The following is a 14,057-nucleotide window of genomic DNA, read 5'->3' as shown; positions in this document are numbered from 1 at the left end:
AAGAAGCTTGGGCCTTTTTCAACAGGGAGAGTTACATCAATTCCTTTCTAACTGTTGCGATACATCCTGCAATGTCTAGATGCATAGTTTCCCAGTTTGCTGCTACTATCGGTTCTTTCAGTAGCAGAAAGAAACATAATCATAACTGTCACTCAGAGCCTGTTTTATTAAAGACACATCTTTTAGATAAGTTGGGGTGGGGGAGAAGGTTTTGTTTCTGAAATGCTAACTATATTTTTATAAGTTAGCAAACTTAAAGGATGGACAGGGATGTAGGTTGGCAAGTAATTCATCCATGTACAGCTCTTCCCTTTCCATCTCTTATTTTGAACTGAATGGTTGAACCAGAACACAGAATTTCTTCAAGTATCTTGATGAAACAGAAAACAATCTCCAAAATTGGTGTATTGTGGAAATTGAGTGTACTCTTTTCCCCTCAGTTGTTTTATGCAAAAAAGAATCATACCTGCCTTTGTAGCTCCTATCTCCAAGTAATAATAAATCTTTAGACAGCAGGAATTCCAAGAATTCTCATTATTTGCTAGGGCGTTCCAGAAGCTCATCAGGAATTATCTTTTTTGAACACATAAGTATGATTCTTTTATTTCTGTTTAGCTTTGTTTTCCTGGAAAAAGCCATATGACATGGCAGAGCTCTTCAAAATGAAACTATTATAGTTTTAAATCTGGTTGCAATATCTTCTTGAGCTATTAATTTTCTGCTGGGGAAGGACCATGTGTAGAAAGATGAAGTGGATATGTATTAAAGAATCTAAAGTGAAATTAACTTGATTGCTATCAATATTCATTTAATTACTTTAAATGATACCATAGTATTGCACTGGCCCATAGCTCATTACTTTCAAAACAGCTGGAGGAGTGTGCAAAACAGAAGAGTATTAGTCTGGTTTCTGAAATTCGTGCTAATCCACTAGTGATTCCTTGGTGAAGCCTGATGGGATTTATTCCTGCCACATTACTTTAATGTTCAGAAGTATTGGTTATACACATCCTTTGCTACACCAGAAATTACTCTTAGTCATTTCCAGTGTATCTCTTTGATACTTTCTCAGTGATTAGATATTCACAAATCAAGTTCTTAAACTTCCTGAGGAGCTGGAGCTAGGTCCTGTGAGCTTCTGCTAGCTGATATGCAAATGTTAAACTATGATTTCCATCAGATACCTTGTTCTCTTTCTTTTCCAGAATTGCTTGTGGAGAGGCATCCCATTATCAGTGCTTGGTGTCATATATTCAAGATTTGTTTTGGGGAGTTTGTTATTTCTACTGGTTTGTTATTTTTCCTGGGTGGTATTTCCCTCTTTTCTTTTTCACACATTTGGAGAGACATGCTCTATACTGCCTTTTGAGGTCAGACAATTTATGTTTTAGTGAAGAGATAAGGTGTAGTCTGAGCTTGTCTTTAAGGAGAAAAGGCTAGATTTCTCATATTTAAAAAATCACAGTCATTACACTAAACACATTTTTAAAGCTTCTGTGTAGACTTTTATTCAGGCTAGTACCGTGCACCTTAACTGTGATTAAATCTTGTCATAACTATGCAATTGAGTATAACCTTGCAAAAAGAATGATAAATGGAAGTGCAGATTTGGAAACCTTCTGTATGAGATGCCTGTTGAAATTTATGTGTAATTTAAAATGAACTAGGATGTTTTTTCCAAAGAAATATCTAGTATTTTGTCTCATCTTTTGATATTCTATAACTGTAGTCAGTAATTTGCAATTCAGCATTTCAAAACGCTTTTACAATTTTTAAGGGGAACTTGAATGTTAATAGAATTACAGGCGAATGCTTGTGAATTAAAAGCAGGACAAATTATAAAGGGCTCTGTGATGATATCTCTGTTGTTACATGTTTCTAGGATTGTAAAACCAAGGTGTTTCCAGAGGCCCTTTTGTCTGTTTTGTTGACAGGGCAACATCAGCAAAGATACTTAGCTAAGGGACCTTTTGGGAAAGCGGGGTAGGGAGTGTCCAGTTTTTCAGAAGTAATTTTTAGGCTGAAAATCTGTATCATTCATCTGCATTGATAGGCTCTGAATTTGAACATGTGAAAAATACTTGGCTAAGCTGTTTATGTTAATGGAAATTCAAATAAAATACTTCACAGAAGTGAGAGAAAGTAAAAGCAACCATGTTATGTTGTTGTAGACATCAGTGGCATGCCTGTGTCAAATCTGGCCTCTGCATTTGGGTAGATAAGGACTCTATGCTAGCCTGAGGAGGTATTAGAAGGTATATGGTTACAGATAAGTAGAATAATGACTGGTTTTAAAGTAAATGAGCTGCTTCTGCTTAACCTCTTTCATGGTAAGTGAACAAATTTTACATGAAATATTGTTCTGTATAAGATGTAAGTCCTCTATTCATCTAGGTAAGACACCACTGAATCTAGAAGCATAGGAAGCATTTAACAGACTAGAGATGTTTGTGGATATTGAGTACTAAAAGTACTGTGTCGTGTGCTGTTTACATCATGAGGGCATTAATCCTCTGCACAAGTTACAAACCAGTTGCAGGAGGTTAATGAAGAAGCTACCTCATAGTCGTCAATTAAAAAAAAAAAATTCCTTGCACCTTTCCAACAGCTTTTCTGCATTTTCTGTTCCATTACCTGTATTATTAGGTGAGCAAGTTGCCTTTTTATTTCTTTTTCCTCAAATACAGACATCTCGGAAGCCCTTACAATGCTAAGGAAAAGGTGAAATGATCTAAAATCACCTGCTAGCTCCAGGTTTACTACAGAAAGAAGGATTGCTGGGGCATTCCAGTGGAAAGCCTAGAAGCAGATTTGGGGTCTTGCCTCTGTCAGTAGAAGCAATTTGAAGATATACGTATAACTGTCAAAAAGCAGGTTTATTTTGATACAGTACATGTTCTCAGACTTTCTGGATTATGCCCTTTGGCTGCCTCCCAGTGATCTGGAAGGAATCAAACATCTGACATATCTTGCAAGTTGTTGAGCACAAAGAAAGATAGCATATCAACAACACCTTTCTCCAGCCTCTCAGAAGGGAAAAACCAGAAACGGAAGAAAAACACAGAACAAAACTGTAATAAGGGGTTTTCAGCTTCATAGGGGAAAATGAAGGAAAATTAAGAGGGGAAAGGAGCTGTTATTGTGGTAAATATCATCTGTGAGCCAAAACCACCTACCTTTTGAGTGATATTGTGAGGTCTGAAGGGAGCTTTTTGATCTCAAAGCTGTAAGAAAAACTAGGTAGAGAAGGAAGAATTCATGAGTAAAGTTAGGTAAGAGGCTTGCCATGTCCTTAAAAACCTGAAGGTTCAGAGCTCTGCACAGATCTAATAGTGACTTACCAGACTTCCCTACAGCTGTAATTTATTGCTTAATTAGAAAAATTGTCTTTAGGCTCTGCATCAATAGAATGACCATTAAGGAAAGTCATTTCTCAAAGCTACCAAGCCCATTATATGGAAACTGCTTAAGAAAATCCATTTCTGCCCTGCAGACTGTTAGTACTATTTAACATAACCATGCAGTCTCAGTTTAGAATTCTGTCTGAGGACCCTGCACAGAAAGCACACTCTGTTTTGCCTTCTATTCTTCCCACCTCCACATACTGTTTTACAGTTTATGATTCAGTATTTCATTGCCAGAACTATAGGGTGTCTAGCAATAATTATTTCCTTGTGTTTGATACAAACTTAAAAGTGGTTTTTGAGTTCCCACACACTACGAAACTCAGAAGAACATGCAGCGATTGACATGCATGTGTTCGCTTTTATGAAGAAAGCCAGTATGCTAATAGATTACTTTATAATGCATGTTTAATAACAATCCAAGTCACTAGAACTGCAATTGTATGCTGTGACTGTAACGGGTCTGGGCAGCCTTCCTCAACCTCATGAGCTACATGCCAGAATCTTCATATGGCTGGTAAAAGAAGTGTACGTTTGTCAGAGGTTGGGGGTTGTTCTTAGGCAGAAGTTGTTGATGGTTCTCTACAGTTCTTACTGTGAGTGTGAAGCATATAACTTGATCTTAACACTCTCTGATGATGCCAATCATGTGAGCCACGTTGACTTGCTTTTGCATGCTCCTGAGATAGCAGGTTATTTTGCTGCATCTCTATAGTCTTGGGGTGACCTGGAAGCCATCCTTGAAATATTAGAGAACTCCTTAAGACATGCTGTTGGCCACCTGTTGCCTTCTGAATTCCAGCTGGGTTCATCTGCTGTTAATAAATACCACTTTCTGAGAACCACAAGAATGAAAGTAGGCAAGAAAGTCTCCTACCATATGGAAGACACTATCAAGATTATCTAGGGAAACACAGAAATCAGTCTCTGTACCAGGTATGGAAGTAATATAATAAGTGTGATTCCTAATTAGATCACTTAAACCTTCAAAGATATTTTTAAATGAGATGTAATTTTTAATAATGCTGTCAGTTTATAGCCTATACTGTCTTATGTAAATGGATCAAAAGATTGAACAAAAGTTTCCATGGAGACTTCATATGACTCAGTGTGCTTTCCAAATTAAAGTCTTGTGTTGGAAAAGGAAAAGAGGTTAAAGGTGACAAAATCTAGTACCGGTATATAGATCTGCAGAAAATTCTGGCCAGCTTATCCTAGGGGCACCTGTCATTGACAACACAATTGATGAAGTTATAAAGTCTGGTGATTTTTATAGATATCTTTGTTCCTCTCTTCATAAAGGTAAGCAAGATAGACCTGGGTGCAGGCCTGAGCTAATCATGCATGAACAGAAAAGTTAAAAAAAGCCTCCTTCTGGAAAATACAAAATAGATAATTTCAGACATGTGAAGGCAATCATGACTGAGCTCATTAGTGAGAGCCATTCACCTCCTTTCTTCCAGATTATTAAAGAGTAGTTTTTTTAATTTATTTTGTTCATATTAAATGCACCCATGTAATGCAAAGAGAAAGGTGATACTTCTTACTAGTTTTTTAGTAAGTGCCAAAGAAATGAGTGTGCATATGCAGTGCATTGGGACTGCATTGTGTTATGTTGTGGCTCATGAAATATAATGTGTTTAGTTAGAGTTTGGGCACTCAGTAAAACAGGCTTCTCTCAGACCCTTGGCTGTGAATCATTACTGAAGAACAATAATGCACAGTGCCAGCGTATTGCTCAGGCAGCGCTAAACTAGGAGGAGTAGTTAAAAGACTTACTGGAGTTGAAAACTTCCAGAAAGGTAGTAAACAACTGGGTGTTTCACAGTGATTCACTCTCTATTTGCAAGCAGTAGGTGCCAGTAAAAAGAGCAGATGGTAGAAGTGCGTGAGCAGAGGCTTTAAGCAACCTTGGAAAAATGCAGAGCTGGTGGGCTACTGTTGGACGTTTCACAGAGCAGAAATAATGTACCCAGGGCGTAAATGAACAAAACCATACTTGATAAAAGCCGAAGTTTTAACTACTTACCACAGCAGAGTTGCAAAAAGTAGATTTGGAACAGAAAACGATAGAGGGATTTGCACCTACTTGGAATTGAGAATTTGTTCTTAGGGAATTTTTGGAATCTGGCTTTTTCCACAAGCAGCTGAAGATCAGCAAAGGTGAAAACATACATTGGACAATGTATGCTGATATAAGTAGAGACAGAGAAACTAAAAATGATCACGAAGGTGTCTGGAGTTCAGAGGTACTGTGACTATGAGCATCAAACTAGGTTATACTGTGATACCCTGTTCTCATAAACATCTAAATTTGGTGTTTGTGGCGTATGTGACAAGGTTACTAGCAAAAATAAATGTCATTATCAACCAAAAGAGAAGGATTTAGCAGGATTTCAAGAATTTTAAAAGTTTAATATGCTTTTAAAAGCTTCTGTAAATGAAATGGGTCATAAATGGCTTTGTTGGTGTTGCCAAAGAAGTCCTTGAGGACTGAAGGGAAGGCTGGCTATAGATTCGTGGTCTGAACACTGTATGTGTCAGTCTGATCATAAAGGAAAAATTGCATATTATGTTTGGGGTGAACTTTGTGATCTACTGCAAAAAGAGCTCTTGAGGGTTTATGGATAGTAATGATGACAATAGTACAAAGGACCAGAAGTTGCGTATTCCCAATTACTACTATAACTAGAAGTTTTTCTGCTATATAGGTGGTATTTCTCAGTTAAGTCTATGGCAGGGGAGGCAGAGATATTTTATACTTTCATTGAGGGAACCGTATGACTGGGGATACAGCTAAGACTTTTCACATATATCAAAAATACAGGCCAGATCAAGTGAAAGAATTCATTATTGATAGTTGATGAAGAATTGGCTCCATGCAGAAAAGTAGGCACAGGTTTGCTTATATTGTTGGGGGCAGGGGGAATCATGTATTCTATATTTTTATTCTGATTTCCTTAAGAGAGCCTCAGAAGAGCTTTCAGTAGCTCTCACATGAAATGTAGATAAACTAGTGATTGGAGATATCAAATCTCTATTTGCTGGATAACACTAAACTTAGTAATATATAAAAATTGACCATATTTATGTGGAGTCATGAAAGGCAGTGGTTTAGGTTGCTTAAAGGATCACTGTCAAATGTACTGGTGACAACAAGTTTTAATATAAATTGGCAAAAGCACAACAAAGTTTGATGGCAAGGGTAAAAATCTTTGCAATTAGATACGGGTTTAAAAACTTGAGTGCCTCTATACATTATTTTCATTCTTAAAAAGCTAGTGGCAACAGTATTAAGTATCTATGTGCTAACAGGCTGTAGAATTATACTTGGATCCTTATTCAATCCTGTCAATTGGCAGAATAATGCAAATGAATGATTGTCATCTGTAACCGATAATGTCTTGCTTTTGGTAGCAGAGGATGGTTACTGTAAATGGGAAGGGCTACAGCAGCAGATAACGGTCACAACTCAACCTGAATTTGTGATCTAGCACCTCTCGACAAAAAACTGCATTTAGAGTAGTCTTAATGATTGCAAATTTTATTGCTTTCACAAAAAAGTGGACTGTTTTGCAGACTAACAGGAGATTGCCATAAAAACCTGAGGCATCAGGACTGTAGGATCTAACCTATCCAGAAGAAGGAAATGGGCTGTTGCTACCTGACAGCAGCAAGGTTGACATATTTTAGAGAATCTGGAAATCTACCCACATTTACAAGGCATCATGTGGAGTATTTGAATGTTACTAATTTGTTTAGTTACTAAATTGATTGTGAGACTTTTAATTGCCAAGGACCCTAGCTTCATGATGCTTGTTTTCCCTGATGTTTTATGAGACCTGAATTCATCATACCCTCAGTAAGTTTGTGAGTCATTTTTGATATTCGAAATTGTAATTTGACCTTTCCTTTGTATTTCTCTAGCTACAGATATTTCCATTTCTAATACTTAATAGTTGGGAAATTTTATTGTGTTCATTGTAATTCAGTTAGCAGTGAAATGTTAATTGAATGCTGCTAGTTTGTTTAGAGAATAGTGCTAGATTAATTTGCAGATTTTTCTGATTGGACGATGTTTTGTGTAAAATTGGTACACAAATTGTTAAAATGGTCTTATAATTGTTATTGATTCTATTGGTACAACACCAAACTCATAACATGCTGATACATAGCATAGGAATGTTGTCAAGAATTGTTCCTATGTGATTTGGGGAGTAAGTGCTTCCATGGTTACTGGATTCTGCAATTTTTGGTCTCAGCATTGAGGAAATGTGTGTGAACATCCCTATCTCTAAATCAGTGTCAATAGTGCAATTAACTGTTCTGGTCTTTGGCTCATAACATTTGCAATTCTATGTTTTTAGTGAAACATTTTGTAATTTTAAAGATGTTTTGTATTATAATCTTCAAGTGTTGCTTTAGGTGCAATATTCACATATCAGTGTAGCTTGTATGTAAAAAGTACATGGTGATCTTTCCTAGAACTTAGACACACAAAACATCGTGCCTTTAAATGTGATATTATGAATAGCAACTGGAATTATCTCACATTACAAAAATTTACCAGTATTTGTCATCCTATATAGCAATAGTTAATTACAAAACTGTATAGTGCATTTTTTGTCCCAGCTCCCACATGTTCTAAGCATTGCATGCTTCAAGTATGCTTTTTTTCAAGATTTAAAGCTTGAAATTTATTTGGTAAATACATATGTTATGCAGACTAGACACGCTCTGTTCCCATCACCTTGAATGATCTGCAAAAATTACTAGAGATCTAAGTTTAGAAATCCCAACAAAATCGTTGCCCTGACACATTAAGCTCATATTCTACAGCTGGTCACAGAGGAGGATTAGAGATAAATTGTTTGAGTCCCAGACTTTACATGTGGCATTCCACATTTTAGCTACCAAGAGGTGTGAATGTCAGAGCACTGCATACCAAGCCATTTGTTTATGTGAAATGGACCTGCTGAATCTTGGCCTTCCTGCTATTTGCAAGCTTCTGGGCATAGATTTTAGTAGACTATGAGATGCTGCTCCCATCACAGCTTATCTCTGAAACAGGCCAGAGCCATGTGGGTGTAGCATGCCTGACCCAACAAAAAAGTCAGATTCCATTTGTGATTTGGATCTATTTCTAATTATAATTGTGATAGTGATATGTGTCTTTTAGAGTTGTGTTTGCAGGAACACAAAATTGTGTGTCTCTTGTGATGGTGAATCCTTTTTCTCTTGTTCAGGCTGTACATGATGGTTATCCATTATGGGTAAGTAAGTTTGGTTAGTCTGAGATGGAAGAGGCCTAATTTTATTCCTAAAGAAGCTTTAATTTCTGGAAAAAGCCTTTAACAAATATAGTTCAGGGTAACATAATATTTTGCTGTGATCCTAGTTACATACATGTGAAAAGCTAATATTTTTCCTCAGGCAGGCTCTAGGAGATCTTTATTTTATCTTTGTCAGATTTTTTTCTTCTGTCTTTTTACTGTCTTTTTACTATTACTTTCTGTTATGCATCCGAAGCTGGTAAAAAAACAGATTTAAATATGTCAGGCATCTTTAAACCAGCCTCCATCTGGGCTTGGTCTTGCATTGCCAGCTTTGCATGCCAGCTTTTGTAGAATTGGCTTTAAAAATACTTGTCAAATGGAGTATTAGGCCTCTGAAGCATCATAGGTTCGGTTGATGTCACTAGGCCTCTGGAAAAGAAAAAATGTCAGTCAGAAAAGTTCTTTCCAGGGAAAGATTCTTTTCCTAAACTTTTTATACAAAGAGCTATGCATTTTGTTACGACTTTGTTCCATACTTCCAAGCCCTCTATAACCACGTCGTGGTTCAGGTGCTTTCACTGTCATTTCTTCCTTGTCACTTCTTACCTCAGTCAAAATTATGTTCTTTTTTTATTGATCAGAGTACTGTAGCACTGTTTAAAAAAAGCATGAATGCAATTGGGGCTGTCAGGTTTTACTTTGTACATAGGAATAAATAGGATGGTGCTTTCTAGGGTTAGAGATAAAGAGTTTAAGTCAGGAAATTTTGTATATGTAGAGGTTTTATGTATGTGAGGGTTTTGTGCTACCTAAATTATGTATGCTAATAGAATTATGGTGCTTGTATGAGAGATGCTTTTGTATTAATTATGCATGATGTGAATTTGTTAAGAATGTGTGAAGCTATTTTAGTCTAGTTAATTTTCTCTGACCTAGCAGAGCGCTGACGGTGGGCTTGGAACACAACAGAGCAGTTGTTCAGCCTTGCATTTTCTTATTCCCCATAGAGAAATGTTTCATACCTTTACCTCAGAAGAGACTCTTTTATTTTGAAGTATGGGTCTCTGACTTCTCTCTCTCTTCCCCACTGTAACTCCACTTATTGTCCTTGGTGGGGTTCACTGTACACATAAATGATGATACCCTTGGACAGTATCCCTGTCCAAGCTAGGTGCTTTTAGGTGTGGAAAAAAGACAGCAAGTCTGCCATATCTAATAATGGTTGTGTTGCTTATCAGCATACAAAAAGAAGAAATAGCTAGAACAGAAGTTCAAGCTTTGCGTAGCATTTTCAGTTATAGCAAGCTGCAGTGATCTGCTACAAGAGCAGCTATAGTTTTGTCTGTTTTGCCCACTTTGAGGAACATTAAGGTAGCCAGGTTTTTGATGTTCAGATCATGAACAGGGACTTGGTAGTTTTTTGAACACAGGAAACTTGACCCAGGCAATTATCTGTGTGGAGAGTAATACAGGTTAGAGCATTATTTCTGCAGAAGAGACAGAATTTGTCTTTATGACACATGCCATATCTGTCGTTTTGTAAAAGGAAAAATAGATAATGCTCTGGGAAAATAGTGCAGGTAGTCTAAGAAAGAAGGAAATGTAGGGCAGCATCCTGAGTTTGATAGCAGTGGACACAGAAGGAAAAGAGCATTTTGTAGCAGTTTCATATGCTAACGGAGGAGGTGTTAAAAATTTTGCAACTGTATACCTTCTCCAAGCAAATGGATATGTTCTACAAGAAAATTATTAGAAAGAATAACCTAACTTCATAAGAAAAGGAGACATGGCTGCTAAATTAATAATTTAAATTCAAGTATAGCTTGTTTTCCTGTAAATTCAGGCAAAAAGTATCCTTTTTTCCCCAGAACTTTTTGTTCCTTGTATACGGACTTGCACTTCTTTGATCTCGCTCAGCGTCTGAGTGAAATAGGTTATTCTGTAGGTAATCACTAGCTGTTCCACACCCAGGCTTTGCCATTAAACTTCTGAATCTTTAAATCTTGATTTAGCTGAATAAACATAGTATCCTCATCCAATGTTCACAACCACATTGTAGCTGGCAGCGCAAGATACCCCTGTGTCTGTACCCTATATGTGTCCTTTAAAGAAACTTGAGCACTTACATGACAAAATAGAAAATCTAAGTGCTATAGATAAATCTGCAATTTTAAAAGCTAGCAGACAGGAAGACCTTATTTGACAATCAGTATTTTTTAAGTGCCTCCAAATCTTAGACCTACTGTAAGTCTAGTAGTATAGTGGAGACGAACAGCTAGAGATGAATATAGCTAAAAATGCTTATGTAAACCTTTGTTTGCAGATTAAATGTATTATGAAAGAGTACATGTGCAGGTTGGCACAGAGGTGGAAAGTTTCAAGCTTCTAAGCGGGAAGTGCTAAAGAAGTAAAAACAATTTTTATGGAAGTATATTTTGTTTTTAAACTTGGGAAAGTATGCACAGGCTTTTGTGTTTGCTTGGTGTGTTTTGCCTGGTGCTATTTCTCTTTGTGCTTTTCGCTGCTACAAAGTCTGTGGATGGAGAAGTGGTTTAAGGACCTATAGAATAAGATGCTACTGTGTATTACAGCGATAGTTAGAAAACATTTTATAGGCGAATTACGTTATTAAGTGTATAGTGACAACATTCACAACCATATTAAAAGAAAAGTAACTTCAGTGGCAACTGAGATATGATATCAATTTGTTTATCTTTAGGTGATTCATCATATATTTTGTAATTTGCCAAGTCTTTATCTAACAGTGAAGAACAGCTAGATAAAGGTGATGGAAAAAAAAAGCAATCTATTAAAAACAGATTAAAAAAAAAGAACAGGACAGAATATCAGAAGGAAACTCTTTAGAACAAAATTAGTCCTGGCAGCTGTTATTGAATCTAGTGAAAACAGCATGACAAGGCTACTGCTTGAGGTTTTTGCTGCCGTGACCGATAAAATGTAGTCAGTAAAGAAGGTAGTGAAAGGTTTGAACTTTTTTTGTCTTCTGAGTCATACCCAAAATTGGTTTGTTCGTGTTATCTCATCTCTTGTTTTCACAAGGAACTATAGGCTATTCTTCAGTAAACTGGGGGAAGTGGCCAGTGTGTTATGCTATGTGTGCAGCAGTGGCAAGGTTTTTTGGGAACCCAGGCTGTTTATGAGAAGCATGAGGAAAGGTTACATATCTGCTATCACTCTCCATGCTACGAGAGAGTTGTATAAGAGACAGAAATGCTTTTCCTGCCACTTTATCTGTCTTGCCCCTCCTTTTTTCCATTTCTGGATAATTTTGGAGGATCCGGAGTGCAGCAGATTGTGCAAGTCTAAGGATAGTCTATTTCTGTGTTTGCAGTTCCCAAAACTTGCAGTATTACCAAGATGTTTTGATTGGGGCTCTCTAAATGGTGTTTACTGTAGCTGATGATTCATTCACAGCTGTTCCAGTAACTGTTACTGTATCATTTATACATTTCATACAAAACAGACAAATTAAGTTTGGCAGGGACTCATACTGTAGGAGCTCAAGTTTTGTAACTAATGCAGGAGGCCTGTCTCTTTGAAACCATCAGATAAGGGAGGTCTTTTGACTTTAAGGAATGTTTTGGGGTTTAGTTTCTGACACTGTGGATCTGCCATGTCTCCTGAGGATAGAGCAACGGAGGGAAGAGTCTCCCTGTCCTGCCAAAATGTGAGGGGAGGAATGGTTTGCTGTTCTCCTACCCAGGTTCCCTTATGTTGAAGTTCACACTCAGAACCACCTCCTTGTTTGGGGATCACAGAAAAGGCCAGTATATAAGCACTGAGAGAAATCTAAGAGTGCCTCAAGGCAGGCCAGTGAGATTTTTTACCACCCTTTTTTGACACTGATAAATTGCACAACTCAAATTGTGATTTTTATACTGTGACAGTTTGGGAAAAAACTCAGAGATTGATAGACAGATATTTACTGAGGATTTCAGAATAACAACATGGAATTTGCTAGTAGCAGAATGGCTGGGGCTAATGCAGAAGGCTCTTCCAGGCTCCATTTTTGCATGCTAGTATGTGTATTTTTAATCTGACTTGGACACCCTTGCCTGTCTGAATTCGCTAATCTGAATTTTGCTAATCTGCATTTGGGGCTTGGGATTCCCCAGTGTGTTCTGGGTTACCCATTCCACAAACAGGGATGAGTCATACTTTTCTTGTGAGTCTATTTAGACTCTCTTGGAACTGTAAGTGGGATTAAATCACACAGGAGGTTCTGCAGAGTCATATGATAAGAAGAGTGCATGCTGGTTGTCTCTAATTTAATTGCTTGGGGAAAAGCTGCAGCACTTAATGGTCTGGAATTAAAGAGTCTGAAAGAAAATGAAACCTTGAAACTGTGATTTTTATTTTTTTCATGCATATTATTATTTTTTAGCCTAATGGTAAGAATTCCTGGGGTTTAGTTCTTAACCCACAATAATTTTAACTAATATACCACCACATTATGCCCAGTCATTGGTAATATGCTATAACATTAGTGATGGTGATAATTTATTATCCTTCAGATATATTATTCATCAGATTAATCCCTCGGATATTTCTTTTTAATTTCGTTTACCTTATTCCTTTAGCCTGTTTTTAGCCCGTTGTATGCACCAGATTTTAGCACCTTTTAGTAATTTTTGCAAGTTTCTTAGTAACGGAAGATGATATTTTGCTTTTCCAGTGAAACCTATGTATTAGTAGAGAGCTTCATCTTCAGAAGATACTTTTTATGGGATCTGAAATGTTAAGCATAAAAACTTGCTACACGTATATTTTTGAAAATATAAACCCCAAAAATCGGTATTAACAAAACATGTGACTGTGGTTCTTTATGAAGTGTTTCGTGTTTTCTTCTTTTTTCACTTTTCTATGAGTGTTTGAGAAATGCTTAAGCACGAGAAATAGAATTTGATGCAAGCAGAGTAAGACTTTCAGGGTGAAATATCCCATTATGGAATCATCAGCATCATTTTTTATAGCACCTTCATGAGAGATGTTGGTAGTGACTCTCATTTATACCCATGTAAGTGATTACAGCCAAGGCAAATCTGGTAGCCAGGAGTGTCTTCTCTGTAAAGCGATTTTCTCCCTATATAACAACATTTAGCAGTCACCCTTCTCTGGATACCTTAATAATTGTTAGCTGAGAAACAGCACTCCCTGGCCTTGCGTGTTTTCTTTATTTGTTTTGACTTTTGCATATTTAGTTATTTGTCTTAAGCTTTGAGCAAAACAGTACAAGGCTTCAGTGAAACAAATGCAAAGATGAAGGTGAACTTGTAAGGAGTAGACAAGCTGTCAGAGAACTTGAGGGTGTTAACATTTTAAAGCTATTTGACATGTTTTTAAATACTCTTAATGA

General features: G+C 36.9%; 1 protein-coding gene across 1 annotated transcript in view; it reads left to right on the top strand.

Annotated features, from left to right (window-relative positions):
• The window catches only part of BANK1 (B cell scaffold protein with ankyrin repeats 1), a 136,403-nt gene that overhangs the window by 58,201 nt on the left and 64,145 nt on the right, over nt 1-14,057 (top strand). The window contains 1 exon segment of the mRNA XM_065691256.1: nt 4,868-4,881. Coding sequence (XP_065547328.1) covers nt 4,868-4,881 — 14 coding nt within the window.

Source organism: Lathamus discolor, chromosome 1, assembly GCF_037157495.1.
Source record: "Lathamus discolor isolate bLatDis1 chromosome 1, bLatDis1.hap1, whole genome shotgun sequence".
Classification (NCBI taxonomy): domain Eukaryota; kingdom Metazoa; phylum Chordata; class Aves; order Psittaciformes; family Psittacidae; genus Lathamus; species Lathamus discolor.
Note: the sequence above shows the minus strand (reverse complement) of the source record. Positions and strands in the feature narration are given on the sequence as shown.